At 46.7% G+C, this 22,581-nt stretch overlaps 1 protein-coding gene across 1 annotated transcript in view; it reads left to right on the top strand.

Moving 5' to 3' along the window:
* LOC139255590 (uncharacterized) overlaps nucleotides 1–22,581 on the top strand; it is a 141,724-nt gene that overhangs the window by 96,920 nt on the left and 22,223 nt on the right. The window contains exon 8 of the mRNA XM_070873956.1: nucleotides 16,233–16,378. Within this exon, the coding sequence (XP_070730057.1) occupies nucleotides 16,233–16,378 (146 nt within the window). The remainder of the gene's footprint in view (nucleotides 1–16,232; nucleotides 16,379–22,581) is intronic.

Genomic DNA, 22,581 nt, shown 5'->3' with positions numbered 1-22,581 from the left:
AGATAGTTTTGCCCTTTCAGTCCTATGGAGTCGTAGGCCGGGACATAACAGACTCTGTGGTCTCAATCTGAGAAAGTGGGAGGGAAGCTTATGTGCTAAAGATAGATCCAGAAAAAGCCTTTGATACAGTCTCTCTTAAGTTTTTATTGATGGTTTTGGAAGCATTTGGTTTCGGGAAAAATTTTATTGAGTGGATAAGGATTTTTTATTCAAACATATTTAGCTGTATTAAATTTAATTTTTTAAAATCCAAATATTTTCCAAACAGAGATCAGTGAGACAGGGTTGTCCCCTGTCTCCATTGTTGTACACATTGATAGCAGAACCTTTAGGTTACATGATACGAAAGGAACAAGGTGTAGTCAGGATTGCCGTTCCCAGTTCTGGGCAGGTGTCGTTGATACACCAATATGTAGATGACACACCCATTATGTTGAGAGATGGGGAGTCAGTGAGGAAAGCTATGGGAGTAGTGGAGGAGTATTGTAGAGCTTCAGGTGCCAGTGTGAATGGGCCCAAGTTTCGAGCCGTGCCTAGAACGGCGCAGTCCCGACCTGGACACCCGTTTTTCGCACCACAAAGTGCACCTAAAAAAACCCTCCAGATTCTCCACCTCCCTGCAGGTCTTCTGGCCCTCGGCGCAGCGCAGCAGGAGCTGTATGGGGCGGAGCCAGGTCCCTGCGCTGAAAACAGTGCCGGGACCTCTGCACATACGCGCTACAGTGGGGCCCGAAGCACGCAGCCCCTAGCCCTGGCCGAATGGCCTCACTGGGGCTGCGTGCATAAGGCTCCTCCCACGGCCAGCTCCTGCTTCCCGACCCGACTCAACTCGACTCCCGCCTCCAGACCGGACCCGACACTGACCCGACTCCGCCCCCCCTGCCCCGTCCGCCTCCGGACCCGACCCGACTCCCGCTTCCCCTCCCCCTGCCTCCGGACACGACCCGACTCCCGCTTCTCCCCGACCCGACTCCCGCTTCCTCCCCGCCGCCCCCGGACCGGACTCGATCCGACTCCCGCTCCCCCGGACTGGATTTGACCTGACCTCCTCCCCCCGACCTGACCTCCTACTCCCTCCCTCCACCCGACCCAAACCGAACCGACCTCCCTCCCACCACCCCCCCGACCCGACCCAACGCCACCTACCTGTAAATCTGGTGCTGGGGACGGGCCCTGCCCGAAGTCTCGGGCCCGGCCCGTTCAGCCTCCCTCCCCATTCTCCTTCCCCCGCCCCCCATCTCCTCCTCCCCCCTCCATCTCCTTTCCCCCCCTCCATCTCCTTTCCCCCCTCCATCTCCTTTCCCCCCTCCATCTCCTTTCCCCCCCTTCTCCTTCCCCCCCTCCATCTCCTTTCCCCCCCCCATCTCCTTCCCCCCCTTCTCCTTCCCCCCCCATCTCCTTTCCCCCCCATCTCCTTTCCCCCCCATCTCCTTTCCCCCCCATCTCCTTTCCCCCCCATCTCCTTCCCCCCCATCTCCTTCCCCCCCCATGTCCTTCCCCGCCCCCTTCTCCTTTCTCCCCCTTCATCCCTTTATCCCCAACTCCCCCCCTCCCCCTTCTCCTCCCCCTTCTCCCCCCTCCCCCTTCTCCCCCATCCCTCCCTCTGCTCCCCCCCTCTCTCCCTCTACCCCCCTCCTCCCCCTCCCCTCGCTGTCAGAAACACAGACACTGACAGACAGAGAATGAGAGACACACACAGACAGACAGAGAGATAGAGGCACTGACAGAGACACACTGAGGGGGGCATCCCAGCACGCTGTTGGAGGGCTCCCGGTGCTGCAGTCGGTAAGTAGAAAATGTTTTATTTATTGATTTAAAAAAAATATATATTTCTTATTAATTTTTTTTGATTGATTTATTGGTTGATTTATTGATGTATTTATCATTTATTATTGATGATGGCTCTTTATTTGTAAAACTGAAGTGTTTAATGTTTGTAAACTTCCCTTTAAACACCCCCCCCCCCCACCCCACCATTCCCTACGCCTGATTTGTAACCTACGCCTGATTTTCTAAAGTGTAGATAAGGTTTTTTCGAGCGTACAAAAATCTTCACTTACTCCATTCTAAGTTAGTATGGAGTACGTTTTCACTGACGAAACTTTGAAAACAGGCGTAAGTGGCCGGACACGCCCCCTTTTGAAAAAAAAATTCTGTTCCAAAGTGAAACTGTTCTAACTGACTAGAACTGGAGCAAACTAAATGACGAGAATTCCGATTTCTAAGATACTCCGTTCTACACCAGTTGCTCCTAAAAATCAGGAGCAAATCATGGCGAAACTTGGGGCCAATAATAGTAAGTCCCAATGCCTGGTTGTGGGAAGGAGTAGGGCGGAGTGGAGGAAAGCCCTTTTAAGATGGTGGAGGTTTTGCAAGTTCTGGGGGTGCATATGAGGTGCAAGAAGTCTAGGGATGAAGTGGATCGATTAAATTGGGAACCAAAGATTATGAAAATTAAAAAGATTTTGGGAAGATGGGAAAGAAGGTGGTTGAAAGTGCAAGGAAGAGCGACAGTGATTTCAACTATCCTGCTATCTAACCTATGGTACTTATTGATGGTGGAGGATATTCCTGAGTGGGCAGAAATTCCATCCGAGAGGTTTGTGTGAGGTTTTCATGGGAAGGGAAACCAGTCTTGGTTGCTTACAATACCATCATTGGACAGAAAAATCAGGGAGGACTCAATTTCCCAGATATTGATTTGAAGAAAAAAGTCTTTAGAATTAAATGGGCGACGAGATTTCTTCAGAACTCAAATACAAGTTTTTGGAAGAGTTGTTTCCAGCATTTTTTTAAATTAAGTGGGATGGGAGGACAGGGAATATTTTCTTTGGAATACAACAATATGTTTTTGAAATTGATTAAATCTCTCCCTCGGTTTTTCAGGAGGTTGTAGAGACTGGCCCAATTTTTTAAAAGTGTGCAGTTTATGCCCGGAAGCGGTAGTGAGGGATATGGTTTGGGAGGAGGATCAGGAGGTAGAGGAAAAAGCAATTCTGATCATGTATGAGAAGATTGTGAGGGTAATGCCACAGGATTGGATGGAAGAAATAAGTACGCAAATCTCCAAAGGAGGTATAATGTGTCCCGCTTTTCCAAGCTTTCTGCTGGAGAAAGGAGAGGAGTTGGTCCAATTTGACAACTGTAATACTCGAGATTTCTAGGGGTATTTAGAGACTGGAGATTCAAGACACCTGCTGGTCAGGAGTTTTGGAAGAGTATAAACCCACAACTGGACTTCAACAGGATTTGGAAGGGAGTGTGGGCGAGTTTTAAATGTACAGAATGATTGAACTGGAATTCAATTTGGCTCATAACCAGATCTTTATCACGATAGTCATGTAATATTGGACGAGTAGAGGTGGCAACTTGCCCAGTGTGTGGGATGTAGGATGAGACTCTGTCCCATTTACTGGTGTTATGTCCGCAGTTAAGGGTTTTAAGTGCTATGTTCGACAGTTGTGTGAGGTTTTCTTGCTGGGTGAGGACTGAAGAGCAAGAATGGGAATCCCGTGGCACTCAATTTTGAGATGGGGATTGTAGGAGAGTCTGTCGAGTCTAACAGAGCAGCAATTAATTTAATGTTCAGTTTGGCTAGATTTGTGATTGTGCAAAGAAGGAATGCTCTTTTTTCTAAGTGGAGGAGAATACACCTAAAAGAGTATTTTAAATATAAGTTAAAGATCATTATAAGGCTCTGTGAATGTTTTATTCAGAAAAGAATTTAAAGATAGTATTTTATGATCAATTTGTAAAGTACAATAAACTAATGTATGTTACAGGAGACAAATTAAACTTCAGGTTTTAATGTTAATATGTGTTGGAGAAATGGCTGTGCAGAGCGGGGGAATGGATTTGTATGATGAATGAAATGATCATGATGTAAATGTTCTTAATGTTCAATAAATATTAATTTAAAAAAAGTGGGTATCACACTCGCCTCTGAGTCAGAAGGTTGTGGGTTCAAATCCCACACCAGGGACTTGAGCACATAAATCTAGGCTGACGAGGGATTGCTGCATTGTTGGAGGTACCGTCTTTTGGATGAGACGTTAAACCGAGGCCCCGTCTGCTCTCTCAGGTGGATGTAAAAGATCCCATGGCACTATTTCAAAAAAGAGCAGGGGAGTTATCCCCGGTGTCCTGGCCAATATTTATCTCTCAATCACCATAACAAAAACAGATCATCTGGTCATTATCACATTGCTGTTTGTGAGAGTTTGCTGTGTGCGAGTTGACTGCCGCGCTTCCCACATTCCAAAAGTACTTCATTGGCTTTAAAGCGCTTTGAGATGTCCGGTAGTCGTGAAAGGTGCTATATAAATGCAAGTCTTTCTATCTTTATCCACTCTATCTAATTTTATACACCTCAATCAAGTCTCCCCTCAACCTCCTCTGTTCCAAAGATAACCCCAGCCTATCCAATCTTTCCACATAGCTAAAATTCTCCAGTTCTAGCAACATCCTTATAACTCTCCTCTGTACTTTCTCTAATGCAGTCACATCTTCCCTGTAATGTGGTGACTAGTACTGCATGCAGTACTCTAGCTGTGGCCTAACTAGTGTTTCATACAGTTCTAGCATAACCTCTCTGCTCTTATATTCTATGCCTCCGCTCATAAAGGAATGTATCCCATGTACCTTCTTAACCACCTTATCTACCTGTCTTGCTACCTTCAGGGCTCTGTGGACATGCACTCCAAGGTCCCTCTGTTCCTCTACACTTCTCAGTGTCCTACCATTTATTGTGAATTTGCATGCCTTGTTAGCCCTCCCCAAATGCATTATCTCATACTTCTTCGAATTGAATTCCATTTGCCACCGGTCTGCCCACCTGACCAGTCCGTTGATATCTTCCTGCAGTCTACAACTTTCTTCCTCACTATCAACCATGCAGCCAATTTTTGTATCATCGACAAACTTTATAATCATACCCCCAACATTGAAGTCTAAATCATTGATATATACCACAAAAAGCAAGGGCCCTAGAATTGAGCCCTGCGGATCCCCACTGGAAACAGCCTTCCAGTCACAATAACACCTGTCTGCCACTGAGCCAATTTTGGATCCAACTTGCCACTTTCCCTTGGTTCCCATGGGCTTTTAAATTTCTGTAGAGCATCCGCCATCAACATCCTGAGGGTCACAAATGACTCAAAGTTGGTCTGCACCAGCTATATCAATGCCACGGTTACAAGAGCAGGGCAGATACTGGGTAATGTCAGCCTTGGATCAGTGCTAGCACTTTCACATCTGAATCAGGAGGTTTTGGGTTCAGCCTCACTCCAGCAACTTAAACACATAATCTAGGCTGATATTTCGGTAGTAAGGTGCACTGTTAGAGATGGATGTAAAAGGTTTGAAGAGAAATAGGGGAGTTCTCCCGGTGTCCTGGCCAAAATTTGTCCCAACACCAAGATCATTAAAACAGGTTATCTTGTCATCAATCTCATTGCTGTCTGTGGGACCTTGCTGTGTGCAAATTGTCTGCTGAATTTCCCTACATCACAACAGTGACTGCACTTCAAAAAATACTTTATTGACTGTGAAGCCATTGGAACATAGAATCATAGAAAATAGGTGCAGGAGTAGGCCATTCGGCCCTTCCAGCCTGCACCGCCATTCAATGAGTTCATGGCTGAACATTCAACTTCAGTACCCCATTCCTGCTTTCTCGCCATACCCCTTGATCCCCCTAGTAGTAAGGACCTCATCTAACTCCTTTTTGAATATATTTAGTGAATTGGCCTCAACAACTTTCTGTGGTAGAGAATTCCACAGGTTCACCACTCTCTGGGTGAAGAAGTTCCTCCGCATCTCGGTCCTAAATGGCTTACCCCTTATCCTTAGACTGTGACCTCTGGTTCTGGACTTCCCCAACATTGGGAACATTCTTCCTGCATCTAACATGTCTAACCCCGTCAGAATTTTAAATGTTTCTATGAGGTCCCCTCTCATTCTTCTGAACTCCAGTGAATACAAGCCCAGTTGATCCAGTCTTTCTTGATAGGTCAGTACCGCCATCCCGGGAATCAGTCTGGTAAACCTTCGCTGCACTCCCTCAATAGCAAGAATGTCCTTCCTCAGGTTAGGAGACCAAAACTGTACACAATACTCCAGGTGTGGCCTCACCAATGCCCTGTACAACTGTAGCAACACCTCCCTGCCCCTGTACTCAAATCCCCTTGCTATGAAGGCCAACATGACATTTGCTTTCTTAACCGCCTGCTGCACCTGCATGCCAACCTTCAATGACTGATGTACCATGACACCCAGGTCTCTTTGCACCTCCCCTTTTCCTAATCTGTCACCATTCAGATAATAGTCTGTCTCTCTGTTTTTACCACCAAAGTGGATAACCTCACATTTATCCACATTATACTTCATCTGCCATGCATTTGCCCACTCACCTAACCTATCCAAGTCGCTCTGCAGCATCACAGCATCCTCCTCGCAGCTCACACTGCCACCCAACTTAGTGTCATCTGCAAATTTGAAGATACTACATTTAATCCCCTCATCTAAATCATTAATGTACAGTGTAAACAGCTGGGGCCCCAGCACAGAACCTTGCGGTACCCCACTAGTCACTGCCTGCCATTCTGAAAAGTACCCATTTACTCCTACTCTTTGCTTCCTGTCTGACAACCAGTTCTCAATCCATGTCAGTACACTACCCCCAATCCCATGTGCTCTAACTTTGCACATCAATCTCTTGTGTGGGACCTTGTCGAACGCCTTCTGAAAGTCCAAATATACCACATCAACTGGTTCTCCCTTATCCACTCTACTGGAAACATCCTCAAAAAATTCCAGAAGATTTGTCAAGCATGATTTCCCTTTCACAAATCCATGCTGACTTGGACCTATCATGTCACCTCTTTCCAAATGCACTGCTATGACATCCTTAATAATTGATTCCATCATTTTACCCACTACCGATGTCAGGCTGACCGGTCTATAATTCCCTGTTTTCTCTCTCCCTCATTTTTAAAAAAGTGGGGTTACATTGGCTACCCTCCACTCCATAGGAACTGATCCAGAGTCAATGGAATGTTGGAAAATGACTGTCAACGCATCCACTATTTCCAAGGCCACCTCCTTAAGTACTCTGGGATGCAGTCCATCAGGCCCTGGGGATTTATCGGCCTTCAATCCCATCAATTTCCCCAACACAATTTCCCGGCTAATAAGGATTTCCCTCAGTTCCTCCTCCTTACTAGACCCCCCGACCCCTTTTATAACCGGAAGGTTGTTCGTGTCCTCCTTCGTGAATACCGAACCAAAGTACTTGTTCAATTGGTCCGCCATTTCTTTGTTCCCCGTTATGACTTCCCCTGATTCTGACTGCAGGGGACCTACGTTTGTCTTTACTAACCTTTTTCTCTTTACATATCTATAGAAACTTTTGCAATCCGTCTTAATGTTCCCTGCAAGCTTCTTCTCATACTCCATTTTCCCTGCCCTAATCAAACCCTTTGTCCTCCTCTGCTGAGTTCTAAATTTCTCCCAGTCCCCAGGTTCGCTGCTATTTCTGGCCAATTTGTATGCCACTTCCTTGGCTTTAATACTATCTCTGATTTCCCTTGATAGCCACGGTTGAGCCACCTTCCCTTTTTTATTTTTATGCCAGACAGGAATGTACAATTGTTGTAGTTCATCGATGCGGTCTCTAAATGTCTGACATTGCCCATCCACAGTCAACCCCTTAAGTATCATTCGCCAATCCATCCCAGCCAATTCACGCCTCATACCTTCAAAGTTACCCTTCTTTAAGTTCTGGACCATGGTCTCTGAATTAACTGTTTCATTCTCCATCCCAATGCAGAATTCCACCATATTATGGTCACTCTTCCCCAAGGGGCCTCGCACAACGAGATTACTAATTAATCCTCTCTCATTACATAACACCCAGTCTAAGATGGCCTCCCCCCTAGTTGGTTCCTCGACATATTGGTCTAAAAAACCATCCCTTATGCACTCCAGGAAATCCTCCTCCACCGTATTGCTTCCAGTTTGGTTGGCCCAATCTATGTGCATATTAAAGTCACCCATTATAACTGCTGCACCTTTATTGCACGCACCCCTAATTTCATGTTTGATGCCCTCCCCAACATCACTACTACTGTTTGGAGGTCTGTACACAACTCCCACTAACGTTTTTTGCCCTTTGGTGTTCTGCAGCTCTACCCATATAGATTCCACATCATCCAAGTTAATGTCCTTCCTAACTATTGCCTTAATCTCCTCCTTAACCAGCAATGCTACCCCACCTCCTTTTCATTTTATTCTATCCTTCCTGAATGTTGAATACCCCTGGATGTTGAGTTTCCAGCCCTGATCATCCTGGAGCCACATCTCCGTAATCCCAATCACATCATATTTGTTAACATCCTTCGATCATGAAATAAATCAAACTTTCTTTCTTCTTTACACTGTTATGAGTAGCTTATCTCCTGACCCCCCTCAGTCTCTCCATCATCTACAAGGCTCAAGTTAGGAATTTGATGGAATACTTACCTCTGCCTGGATAGGTGCAGCTCCAACAACACTCAAGAGGTTTCAGTTAATTTGATTCTTGCTCCTGCACTCGATTCAATATCCACCCTGTCCAGCACACTGGCTACAGATGTCCTGCAGTAACTCACCAAGGTTATTTCAATAGCATCCCTGCAACCTCTACCACCAAGAGCAGCAAAGTAGTGGGAACACCATGACCTCCAAGTTCCCCTTTAATTCACACACGAGCCTGACTTTGACATATATCACTGTTCTTTCTTTCATTGTTGCTGGGTTAATATTCTGGAATTCCCTACCTAAACTATTGCAGGAGCACCATCATCACAAGAATTGCGATGGTTTGGAACATAGGAAAGGGATAGGCCATTTAGCTCCTCGAGCATGTTCTGCCATTCAATAAGATCACTGCTGATTTGTGACCGAACTCCATATGTCCACCTTTGCCCCCGTCCTTTAATATCCTTGGTTAACAAGAATCTATCTGTCATGTATTCAACCAGCATTGTAACCCATGTATAAACTGACCTAAGTTGTACACCGTGAGAACAATGACCACTCGGTGGGAGACACTCCTAACCTGGACTTTAAGTTTAAAAGGGGAAGCTCCACCCACCTTCATCACTTTGAGTGCTAAGGAATAAAGGACAGGTCACAGACTGACCTTCTCTCAAGCATGGGCCTCGTGTGCATTTATACTGTATAGTAAGGACGTATCAATGGTGACAAGAAACTGGGATTTAAACCACGCGAGCATGGCCACTAGCAGAACAGACGAGAGGTACTGTGTTAAGGGATGGTTGGGACAGAGATTCAACATTGTTAAAGCAGCACACAGTTCTCCAGGCAGACAAGGGCAGTCGGGCATGCCCCAACATGTAGTCGAACCCAGAGGGGGAGTTCGACAGAGACAATGGCAAGCTGAACAGTGATTCACGCCATTGCAAGGGATAATGCGGCCAGTAATGGGGCCATCAACACCTGTTAATGATGCACTCAAGGACAATAACAGGGGCAGTCAGGGACGATCGACTGGCAAGGGACCTTTTGTTTCAAACCGCAACTCATGCTGGAGGCATGGAGGCATACACTCAGCCGGAGTTTGCAGAGATGAGCAAAATACCTGCAGAAATTGCAGAAATGGACACTGGGGGAAATCGCTGGAAGCTGAAGTTCAGCGAGTTCATGTGGAGCACGTATACAGTTCATACACCAGGACGCCACCGATAATGATGAAAGTGCTCCTCAATGGCATCCCAGTATCAATGGAGTTAGACACGGGTGCCAGCCAGTCCCTGATGGGTATCAAACAGTTCGAAAAGTTGTGGCATCCAAGGCCAGGAGGCCAAAATTATCGCCGATTGACGCACAGCTATGGACTTACACAAAGCAGATCATTCCGATGCTAGGCAGCGCCACGGTAGTCGTGACCCACAAAGATTCGGAGAACAGGTTGCCACTCTGGATTGTCCCAGGGGACGGTCCCGCACTACTGGGGAGGAGTTGGCTTGCTGTCATGAATTGGAAATGGGGCGATGTCAATGCAATTTCCTCTGTGGAGCGAGTATCATGCTCACAGGTCCTGGACAAATTTGACTCATTATTTCAACACGGCATTGGCACTTTCATGGGGGCCAAGGTAGTGATTCACATAAACCCGGACGCCAGGCCAGTACACCACAAGGCCAGAGCGGTGCCGTACGTGATGCGGGAAAAGATAGAAGGCGAATTGGACCGCCTGTTGAGGGAAGGCATCATCTCGCCAGTCGAATTCAGTGACTGGGCGAGCCCGATTGTGCCGGTGCTCAAGGCGGATAGGTCGGTCAGGATATGTGGCGATTACAAGGCCACCATCAATCAGGTGTCACTCCAAGACCAGTACCCGCTACCGAGAGCGGAGGACCTCTTTGCGACGCTATCCGGTGGCAAACTTTTTTCAAAATTGGACCTGACCTCAGCTTACATGACCCAGGAGCTGGCGAGTGAGTCGAAGAAGCTGACCACCATCACGACACACAAGGGGTTGTTTGAGTACAACAGATGTCCGTTCGGGATTCGCTCGGCCGCCGCGATCTTCCAACGAAATATGGAAAGCCTCCTCAAGTCGATTCCAGGGACGGTGGTTTTTCAGGACGACATCCTCATTACGGGTTACGATACTGAAGAACACCTCCACAACCTGGAGGAGGTGCTACGCAGACTGGACCGGGTAGGTCTGCGACTGAAAAAGGCGAAGTGCGTCTTCCTAGCTCCAGAAGTAGAATTCCTGGGGATGAGGGTAGCAGCAGACGGGATCAGCCCTACTGCGTCCAAGACGGAAGCGATTCAGAGAGCACCCAAACCCCGTAACACGACGGAGCTGCGTTCGTTCCTGGGGCTCCTGAAATATGCTGGTAACTTTCTTCCCAAATTGAGCACGCTGCTAGAGCCGCTACACGTGCTCCTATGAAAAGGTCGCGAATGGGTCTGGGGGGACAGCCAGGAAAGGGCTTTTAATAGAGCACACAATTTGTTATGTTCCAACAATTTGTTAACGCTATATGACCCATGTAAGAAACTTGTATTAACGTGCGATGCGTCGTCCTGTGGTGTTGGGTGTGTGTTGCAGCATGTCAATGCCAAGGGTCAGTTACAGCCGGTAGCTTATGCCTCCAGGAATCTGTCCCAGGCAGAAAGAGGCTACGGGATGGTAGAAAAGGAGGCGCTCGCATGTGTATATGCGGTAAAGAAAATGCACCAGTACCTGTTTGGCAGGAAATTTGACCTGGAGACAGATCACAAACCCCTAACGTCCCTTTTGGCCGACAACAAGGCCATAAATGCAAACACATCGGCCCGCATACAGAGCTGGGCACTCACATTAGCTGCCTATGACTACACAATTCGGCACAGACCGGGCACCGAAAACTGCGCCGATGCACTCAGCAGGCTCCCACTAGCCACCACTGAGGGGGCTACCGAGCATGCTGCTGAGATGGTCATGGCTGTTGAAGCTTTCGGAAGCGAAGGCTCACCCGTGACAGCCCGTCAGATTAAAGTCTGGACAAATAGAGACCCGCTATTGTCTCTAGTCAAGAAATGTGTCCTGAATGAGGACTGGGCAGCCTCGTACAGGGCATGCCCTGAGAAATTTAAACCATTTCACAGGCGCAAGGATTCAGGCAGATTGCCTACTGTGGGGAAACCGTGTAGTCATGCCCCAGATGGGCAGAGAGGTGTTCATCAGAGAACTCCACAATGGGCACCCGGGCATTGTCACGATGAAGGCAATTGCCAGGTCACACGTTTGGTGGCCAGGGATAGACGCAGATCTGGAACTTTGTGTTTGCATGTGCAACATGTGTGCCCAGCTGGGCAATGCGCCCAGGGAAGCCCCCCTTAGCACCTGGCCATGGCCCGCCAAGCCTTGGTCACGCATCCATGTGGACTACGCAGGTCCTTTCATGGGGAAAATGTTTTTGGTTGTAGTAGACGCCTACTCCAAATGGATTGAGTGTGACATTTTAAATTCAAGCACATCCTCTGCCACGGTAGAAAGTCTACGGGCAATGTTCGCCGCCCACGGTCTACCGGACATCTTGGTCAGCGACAATGGCCCGTGCTTCACAAACACTGAATTCCAGGACTTCATGGCAGGCAATGGAATTAACCATGTTAGAACGGCACCGTTCAAGCCAGCCTCAAATGGCCAGGCAGAACGAGCAGTGCAGATAATCAAACAGGGGATGCTCAGAATCCAAGGGAGTTCCCTACAAACCCGCTTATCACGCCTCCTGTTGGCCTATAGATCCCGACCACACTCGCTCACAGGGGTTCCACCTGCAGAGCTACTAATGAAAAGGACGCTCAAAACCCGGTTATCCCTTATACACCCCACCATGAAAGAAATTGTCGAGAGCAGGCGCCAGTCACAATATCACTACCATGACAGGAATGCGAGGGCGCGATGTGTTGATGTAAATGATCCTGTTTTTGTCCTCAACTACGCTGCAGGGCCCAAATGGCTCGTAGGCACTGTGGTTGCCAAAGAGGGAAATAGGATTCTTGTAGTTAAACTTACCAATGGACAAATCTGCCACAAACATGTGGGTCAAACAAAAAGGAGGTTCAGCAACCCCATAGAAGAAGCAGAGGAAGAACACGATATAGAGTTCACTCCACCACAGGTGACCGAACACCGGAACCAAAGGGAGGAGAGCCCAGTCACTCCGCAAACAGCAGACACTCAGGCCAGCGCCCAAAAACCGGAGCCCCAACTCAGGCGCTCTACAAGGGAGCGTAAACCACCAGAGAGACTCAACCTGTGATCCCAATAAGACTTTGGGGGGGGAGGTGATGTCATGTATTCAACCAGCATTGTAACCCATGTATAAACTGACCTAAGTTGTACGCCGTGAGAACAATGACCACTAGGTGGGAGACACTCCTAATCTGGACCTTCAGGTATAAAAGGGGAAGCTCCACCCACCTTCATCACTTGAGTGCTGAGGAATAAAGGACAGGTCACAGACTGACCTTCTCTCAAGCATGGGCCTCGTGTGCATTTATACTGTATAGTAAGGACGTATCACTATCGACCTCAGATTTATAATTAACAAAACTGCTGTTTGCGAAAGAGAGTTCCAAACTTCTACCACCCTTTGCGAGTAGCAGTGTTTCAGAACTTCAGTCCTGAAAGGCCTGGCTCTACCTTTTGGTCCTTCAATCCTAGACTCCCCAACAAGTGGAAATACTTTCTCTCTATTTACCCCATGAGTTCCTCTTAATATCTTGAAAACTGCGATAAAATCACCCCATAACCGGCTAAATTCCAGGGAATACAACATATGTTCAAAGAAAAGGCCCACCACCTCCTTCTTGCGACAATTAGGGTTGGGTAGTAGATGTGGGTGATACGGCCTTGCTAGTGTCTCCCACGTCCAAAGCCCAAAATTTGAAAAAAGGCCAACCCTCCAGAATTGCTTGAAAAAAATGTGAAGATATCCATAACCCTCATTTAAGGTGAGAGTCCACAGTTTGGTGGCACTACACAAAAATTAGAATGATGTTGATTTTTGGAAGTTAATTTGAAGCTGAGTTGTAGGTTGTGTTGGAGCATGCTATTTATTGGGATGAATGGGGGGGCTTTGGGTATTGAATGAAGAGTGAATGGAAAAGTGATATAAAATTGACAACTTCCTCTTTCTTGTTTGGACTTGGGCTGTTGGATTTGGATGGAGTGTTGGGAAGGATGGTGATAAGGACATGCTGCAGTCTTTACCTTTTCTAGAAGATGCCCATCCATGCTCAAGCATATCTTTTCTGCAAAGCCAAGCAGAGAGGACACATTGGCCCTGAATTTGCAGTCGGAGGCGTACCTCCGGAGTACGCCTCTGATCTGCGAAAGCTCTACGAACTTACCTCCTGGCTCTAAAGCTCCAGAGAGTTTGGGTCCTAGATCTGCAGGCATAAGCCTGTGTAAAGGCCCACTGATTCCAGGAAAGTAGGCGGTTCGGGAGCGTCCCTGGGATCACATAAGAAATAGGAGCAGGAGTAGGCCATTTGGCCCCTCGAACCTACATTAAGATCATGGCTGATCTGATCAGGGACTCAACTCCACTTCCCTGCCCACTCCCCATAACCCTTTACTCCCTTATCATTCAAAAATCTGTCTATCTCCACCTTAAATATATTCAATAACCCAACATTCACAGCTCTCTGGGGCAGAGAATTCCATAGATTTACAACCCTCTGAGAGAAGAAATTTCTCCTCATCTCACTTTTAATGGGCGGCCCCTTATTCTAAGACTATGTCCCCTAGTTTTAGTTTCCCCTATGAGTCGAAATATCCTCTCTGCATCCACCTTGTCGAGCCCCCTCATTATCTTATAAGTTTCAATAAGATCACCTCTCATTCTTCTGAACTCCAATGTGTATAGGCCCAACCTACTCAACCCATCTTCATATGTCAACCCCCTCATTTCTGGAATCAACCTAGTGAACCTTCTCTGAACAGCCTCCAATGCAAGTATATCCTTCCTTAAATACGGAAACCAAAACTGTCTGCAGTACTCCAGGTGTGGCCTCACCAATACCCTGTACAGTTGTAGCAGGACTTCTCTCCTTTTATACTCCATCCTCCTTGCAATAAAGGCCAACATTCCATTTGCCTTCCTGATTACTTGCTGTACCTGCATATACTAACTTTTTGTGTTTCATGCACAACGACCTCCAGGTCTCTCTGTACTGCAGCACTTTGCAATAGGCAGACATGGGCCTGGTCCTCCAATGAGAAAGGAGGATTTCATCGCAGTCATTTCCAAATGGAATCTCCTAATGATATGCAATGGAATCCCCAAATAACTAAACAATTTAGACAACTCTAATAAATATAAATGCTTAGATTTTCAAATATAATTAAAAGTTCCTTCATTACACCAAAGACAATAAAAATTAAAGTTTTTGAAAAATAATTTTAAACATTTTAATCTGGGCCAATATTTGCATGAACTAATTTTAAGTGTGTGTGCATGATTTTTTATTTTTAAATGTTTCATTTAAGATTTATAATAACCCTTACGCTGATGAAAGCAGGCCTTCTTACCAGCCATAAGAGTTTTGTGGGCAATTGCTGGGTAATAATTGGACAAATAGCCGGGCTCTGCGCCAGCGAAAATGATTTCTTAGTCAATTTGGATGATCTGTCAAGGCCGCAAATTCCAGATTGTCGCCCATGCACAGTGCAGGCGAAAAATTGGAACTTGCGGGGCAAATCTCTGGCCCATTGTATACATCTCAGACAGCTCCAATTACCCAAGCAGGAAAGCAAGGAATACCTCCCGAACCTCATCCATTATTACTATACAGCTCAGTTCTCAGCATCAGTTGTCTAGAATATGAGCTGCTCTCAAAATGTTTGACTAAGTTTGGAAACAGTTGTTCCTTCATTAAGCTCCTTGTACACCCTCTCCTACACACCAGACTAAGAACTAGACTAATTGGTGGCTAAATATATTCAATTGTATTGCTAATGCTGACAGGAGAGAGATAGAGAGAGAGGGAGAGAGAGAGAGGCCTACCTGTCACTGAAGATATGTCACAGGACTTGAGCCCTTGTCCCACTTTGGCACAACTGCGACATCTCAGAGATGCTGGTTGTAGGAGCATTCAAAGCCTGCAATCAAAAGACCACGATAGAGTTGGGTAAGTCGCTCAATATGGTAGCAGCTAGTTGACAAATTTCATAGCCAATTGGAAGCCACAGATTCATGACCAGCCTCATTACTGTGTTGATGCATGATTGGCCTTCTGGTGGGCAAGGATCTTCTGCAGCAGCAAGATAATGTATACGCCAACTGTGACATAGCACATTACCCTACCCTCCCTCCCCATCCGTGCCACCCCCCCCCCCCATATAAGCATCTGTGGTACATCATTAGTTGGAATGGGTCTTGCACAGGCTATATTTGGAGTTGGAAAGCCACCATAGCATCTGGGCCCTCTTCCCGCGCACTCACTCTGCCCAAACCAATCATTTTACTCATTTCCCAGAGCAAATATTGTTCATTCCTTAACAGATTTAATTGCACTAAAATGTTGATTAAACTTGATTTATGAATAATTAGTAACTTAACATACTGTACTTTTAATTAATGTGCTTATGGTAAAGTTAAATTTGACATGTTTTGCATTAAACTTCGCCAGTTTATGATTTTCTGATGACAAATATTTTCCAGGAAGAACATTTTAAATTCTAACTCAACAACCACAAAGTGCAACACTTATTTGAAATATGGTCCAGTTTATCAGATGAAAATAAAATATTTCAGCACTGAGGACCTTCAATCAATTCTTTATGAGCTGGTGACCATGATAAAAGAAGGTATCCATTTTATTATTCATGGCTCATTGTGACACATCTGCATACATAAACTGCTGACAAGCTTTTTAAATCACTTGAGGTGATCTTTGGTATGATTTCATATTTAAAATCAGTTAAAATATTCCTTTATCTTTAGAAATGTAGATAAATGTATTTCTAATCAATACATTTGTTGAAACATCTGTTTTTTTTTTCTCTTTCCTCTTCTCTGATTTTGAACTTTTCTCTCAAACTGTCGTATTTTCTGTATGCACCTTGGTCTTTCACACTCATCCATTCTCTTGCTAACGTTGGCCCAGATTTTCCATGCGTACACTGCTGTAAGTGCCTTGCAAATTCTTTTACCAGCCTAAAGGGTTTAAATAAATATTAAAATTAAATTTAAAAATATCATTTTAACATTCAAAAACCTGTAAAGTAAGTTTAGGCTATTTTTGGCCCCTTGGAAAATGTTTACATTTATTTTTGAATACATTAATTTTTTGATTTAAATGTTAAATTGTATTTTAATTAATTTTAAAATATGTAATGATTCTTTTTATTTCAGTGTTGTGCAAGTGTGTTTTTTGAGTGATCCTATTAAGCTTACGGGGACTCGGTACATAAATGGAATCGCCGTAAGCATGATGGGAATCCGCTTTCTGATTGGTTGGGTCGGCCCACTTGATCCCAGGGGTGCTTGCGAACTGCATGCGCCCCCGGGATACATGGGCCTTTACGCATGCAATCGCGTAGAGGCACAGGAGTGCAAATCTCCGTGGATCCAGGACTGTCAGGTAGGTTCGTAGTTTTATTGTGGTTTGGAGGCATTCAACCGTGGGAAGCCTCTGACCGCAAATTTCGGCCCATATTTTCTCCTCAACCCCTTCCTCATTATCCTCTCATCTATCTGTTTTGTATTCTCTCTACTTCCCTGTCTACCCTTTCTATCATATCTGTACCCCTCTTCACTATCTCTGATATGTGTCAACCTTGCCTCAGTGATAGCATTTGCCTCTTAAATCAGAAGGTTATGGGTTCAAGCCCCAATCCAGAGACTTGAGCACATAATTTAGGTTGACACTTCGGTACTGAAGGCATATTGCACTGTCGGAGGCACAGTGTTTTGGATGCGATATTAAACAGCTCAAATCGACACAATGGCCCTGAAATTCCGATGTTCCCGGGCCTGTACTAAGCTTGTACGGACCCGGGAAGGCATCGGAAAAGCCGGCTTTCGGCGCGCAATGCGCATGCGCTGAAAACCAGCTTTTCTGATCTGTCAGGTTTCTAGCTTGACAGATCATCCGCAGATCGGGAGCGAGGACACTTGTAAGTGCAAATTTCCGATATTTACGCACACAATTGTCCTCAAAAATCATGCGCCTGAAAAAGCAGGCGCATAGCCTACTTTTACAAGGCAATTGTTTTAAAAAATATATAAAAATAAAGTTATGAAAACATATTTTATAATTAAAAACCCTCCCCACAACGGTAAGTTTATTTTAAAAAACTTTTTAAAAAATCGGGAAAATATATATTTTTTTAAAGACATTAATAACTTTAATTTAAATGAATGTAGTGTATATTTTCTATTTTTTTATTAGCATTTTTGGGTATTTGCGGCTGTGTTTTGGGTGTATGGGGCTGTTTCTCAATCACTGTAATAGGAGTTTAGGACCTTACGGAACTCCTATTACTATGATACTTTACCTGATTGGCTGCCAGAGCTATGTGACTCCAGCTCCAAGCCTGTGCACGTCCCGCTCTGCACGCACTGCGAATCGCAGTCAGGAGAGCCCTCAGCATCGGAAAGTCGAACGTGGGCAGCAGCTTAAGGTAGGTGCGTATTTTTTCTCTAAAATGCCCGCGGAAAGGACAAAACGGAATTTCAGGGCCAATATAAAACCATGTTCTTTCTTTTTCTTTCTTTATCTCTACTCTGTTTCTTTTCAACCTATTTTCTTCCTATATTCCTTTCTTGATACCTTTTCTTCCTCTGTATTTTCTCTCCAGCATGCTCTTCTTTTTTTATGATAAATCCTTTTCTCTGCTTCGTATTTCTCGACTTTTTTTCCCCTTTTCTCTTATATTACACACCCTTTCACACTTTATCTACTGTCTAAACATTTAGGGGCGAAGTTGGGCTCCTGTGCGCCTGCTGTTAGCGTCTTTGAGAGGCGCAAACATGGCGCAAATGGGTTTTCGCCTGGGCGTGGCGAGTAAAGCGTGCCCCCCACCCGCAAAATTGGATGGGGATTTTGCGGAGGCGCTAACAGGTAGCGCCACACTCCTGCCGTTAGTGCCCTGCTTGGCTGCACCCGGCAATGAAGCCGTAATTGTCGTGTGCAGCACACCGTTACCACCCTGGAAGAGGAATTCGGCCGCGCCCCCTCACTTACCGCCTGGCACTGACAACAATAGCTTCAGCTGTCGAGTTGCAGTTGGGAGTTGGCTGAAGGAGGGCTATTTAAAGACATCATCTTTAGAAACAATTTTTGTTGGCCATTACTCCTTGCAGCTTGCTGACACATAGGCAGAGTGGCTGTTAGACAGATTTGAGTGATTTTCAATTCAAAGACTGTTCTGCCTCTTAACCATTCCTTTGTTTCATTGAGGGCAGATTTGAAATGACAAGATTTATATCACTTTATGGGGGCTGTGTTAGCACTCGAGTTCCTGCTTCGACCTCACAGTTGGAGGCTACTTAGTTGGAGACAAAGACAGGGAGAAAGACAGCAAATTGTGGCCAAAGGCTGAAGGTCCAACAGGGCTGGCAATAGGAGACCTTACCCTCTCAGGGTGTTCCAGCAGTAGTTTTCCTACATCAATTTCACTGAGGAACAGTGTGTTCAAAGGCTGCGTTTGAGCAAGGGCGTGGTCACAGAGCTCTGCCTTCTGCTGCAACCAGACCTTGAGCCTCGAGGATGGCTCTCTCAGGGGCAGTCAAGGTCACCATTGCGCTCAATTTCTATGCCAATGGATCCTTTCAGGGTGCAACAGGAGACATCTCCAACATCTCCCAGTTTACCGTGCATTGCTCCAACTGCAAGGTCACAGATGCTCTGTACAGAAGGAGAAGGGACTACATTTCCTTCCCCATGACCAGAGAGAAGCAGCATGAGCGTGCATGTGGTTTCGTCAGGATAGCGGGTTTTCCCATGGTGCAGGGCGCCATTGACTGCACCCACATCGCTTTGCAGGCACCGCATAACAATCTTGAGGCATTCCGTTACCGCAAAGGCTACCACTCACTGAATGTGCAGTTGGTGTGCGACCACACACGCCGAATCCTCACTGCCAATGCCCACTATCCTGGCAGCTGCCACGAGCATTCATCCGCTGATGAATTGGTTCCGCTGCCTTGACCACTCAGGAGGAGCTCTCCAGAACTCGCCTGAGCGGATATCCCTATTCGAAGTTGTCTGCTGGATGTTGCACAACCTGGCCATCATGAGGGCACAGCCATTGCCACCAGGGATAGCTGCACCACCTCAAGAGGGGTAGGAGGAGGGGGAGGGGGAGGAGGAGGAGGAGGACAAGGAGGAGAGAATGAGGAGGAGCAGGAGCAGCAACACCAGCGACGGAGGAGGCAGCCATTCAATCGCGATTCTGCAAGGGCGGTCCGCGACCCGTCTCATCAGAGTTCAGTTCCAGTGAATTCCATCCGCTTCCCGGTTCCTCTGGATTTCCCCATCACCACATCAATTTATCCTTCCATACCAAAGCCACAAAACTGAAATGAGAAACAACAGAAAAGATGAAACATTCCAATAAAAATTTATGTAATAACAATTACCTGTATCAATGTATTTCAGAATCACCCGTCTGCATTTCATTATATCCCCTCTTTGCTTTAACTATTTCCAGTGCTCGTCCTCAGTGTGTCCCCTGTGGCTGCAGCATGGCTTGTGGAAGGCTGCTGTGTGTCAGGGCCAGAGACTACAGATGGCCTTGCAGGACGGCCTCGACCAGCTCTGGGCCTGGAAGAGCCGGCAGTAGGCTGCACCACCTCAGGCTGAGCGTCGGCAGTCTGGCTGGCTGGCTGACGGGCAGCGACAAGTGCAATGGCGGAATGGCAGTTGTGGGCCCAGGAATGCTGTCATCGTGAGAGAGGACAGCAGGTTCCTGCTCCACTGACCCAGTGACACTCACCCAGGGCAGCACCTCAGCATCCCCAGCAATCTGCTGCAGCACAGATTGGTAGGATGCTGTGACCCCATGAGATCCCCGGTGAGCTGTGGTGGACCCAGCGGCACTGGCAGCAGTCAGAGCTCGCGTGGCATCCAGCTGAGACGGCATGAGAACAGTCTGAGACTCAATGCCAGCAGTCACTGACTGCATCACAGCTCTAAGATGTTGCGTTGCTTCTGCCTGTGGTGCAATGGAAGCTGCCACATCGCCCATGACACGCGTCATGAGGGCTGGATCCGCACGGCCTCTCTGGGAGTCCACCATCGTCTGCAGATTGGCAATGGTGGGCTGTATGGTGTGCGCAAAGCTATGTGCAGTGTTGGCGGTGGCCTCCTCCACGCTCCTTACCACTGCCAAGAGGCTCTCTGGTACCTATGCCGTTGCACCTATCATGTCAGAGTACATGGCCATCACTCTTCTTGTGAATGCTTGCCCATCGAGGTCCTCTGCAGCAGCACTCAAGTGCGAACTTGCCCTCCGGAGAGATGGCTCCCGAGGTTCCCTTTCCCCTTGACCTTGTTGCATCCCGCTAGGCCCCGGTGCATTCATCCAGTGCAGACCCCTCTGCCAAGCTAACCTCTAATGAATGCGCAGTGCCAGTCTCTGAGCTGGTGCCTGCGGGTGAGAGATGCACATTTGCTGGTTGGTTTTCTGAAAGCATAAATGGCACAAAACCCGTGTTAAGGGCAGGGGGGCAGGAATGGAGCAAGGAAGGCAGACAGTATTAAGATCTGGAAAGTGATAAAGTCTTCTGGGTTGACGGGGAAGTGGGTTTAGAAAAGGAGAGGGGATAAAGATACCAGTATTGCCCCCAGCGGGGTCGACGTCTCCACCCACCACGGCGCCCACCACCTGCAGGCCAATGAGCCACAGCACTCACTTCTCAAGGTCAGTGAACTCGCACAGTTGAGGTTCCCCCACACTCCAGTGCGCTGTTGATCCCTCCTATTACGTGCCATCTTGGCCTGCAACAGAAAGGAACTTGTGTGAAGAAGTGTCCAGCTATGTATATGGAAGATATGCCTGCCGAGGTTGAATAGCTATAAATGTAGGCAAGGCACGAGATGAGGATGTCAGTTTGAGTAGTTGCACATGTTTGGAGGTTGAGTGATGGGGAAGTGGTGGTTTGCACAGTGTGCACAGACAGAGGTTCAGATGCTGGTCTGTAGGAGGTGTGGAAGCATGTACTCACCTTGACCACTCGACTGAGGCCGTTGAACTTCTTGCGGCACTGTGTCAGGGTTCTTTCTGTCTACAGAGTTGGCCAACACATCCTTGGCCACTTCTCGTCACATGGCCCTGAATACCTGTGACGATGGCCTCCTTCTAGATGCAGGGAACAACGATTCCCTTCTCTCCACTGCTGCCAACAATGTCTTCAATGCCACATTATTGAAGAGCGTGGCCTTCTCCCTTGCAGCAGGATTTGCACCAGCCATCCCACATGCTTCAGTTGCTGAGAGGCCTGACTCAAGTGCAGCAATGCTGAAAATGAGCAGCTGCAGCTGGAAATTACCTTGCCTTTAAGAGCTGGAATGAACTTGAGTCAAGGATTGAAGTCTGATTGCTGAATGCAAGTCAGCTGAAATTGGGTAACTCTCTGGCAATAGCGCCTCTGCAGTGCCCCACTGAGGCCATTTTAGCCTCATTTACTGCCCTCCTTCACTCCTGGGGTGAAAACGCCTAATTTCCCACAATTTAGCAGCCATTTCGCCGGACGCTAACTTTGCAAAATGTTAAAAGTTAACGCCCCAAATTAGATGCTAACAAATTTCTGCCCATCAATTTCTCACAGTCATTTCTGTCTTCACCTCTGCGTCTCACCTTCATATATTTTGTCTATCCTCCCTTTAAGTCTTACCTGTCTATCTTATACCTCTTATACCTCTGTGTTTACTGTCTCCGTGCCTCTCCATTTATGCTTTGTATATTTTTACTCTTTGTATTTTTTTCTGACTACCTTCTCTCTACTTTTCACATTTAGTTATTATAATTCCACTCTTTTTTTGATTTTTCCACTCTTCAAATTC

The sequence above is a fragment of the Pristiophorus japonicus genome, unplaced genomic scaffold (assembly GCF_044704955.1).
Source record: "Pristiophorus japonicus isolate sPriJap1 unplaced genomic scaffold, sPriJap1.hap1 HAP1_SCAFFOLD_618, whole genome shotgun sequence".
Taxonomy (NCBI): domain Eukaryota; kingdom Metazoa; phylum Chordata; class Chondrichthyes; family Pristiophoridae; genus Pristiophorus; species Pristiophorus japonicus.
Note: the sequence above shows the minus strand (reverse complement) of the source record. Positions and strands in the feature narration are given on the sequence as shown.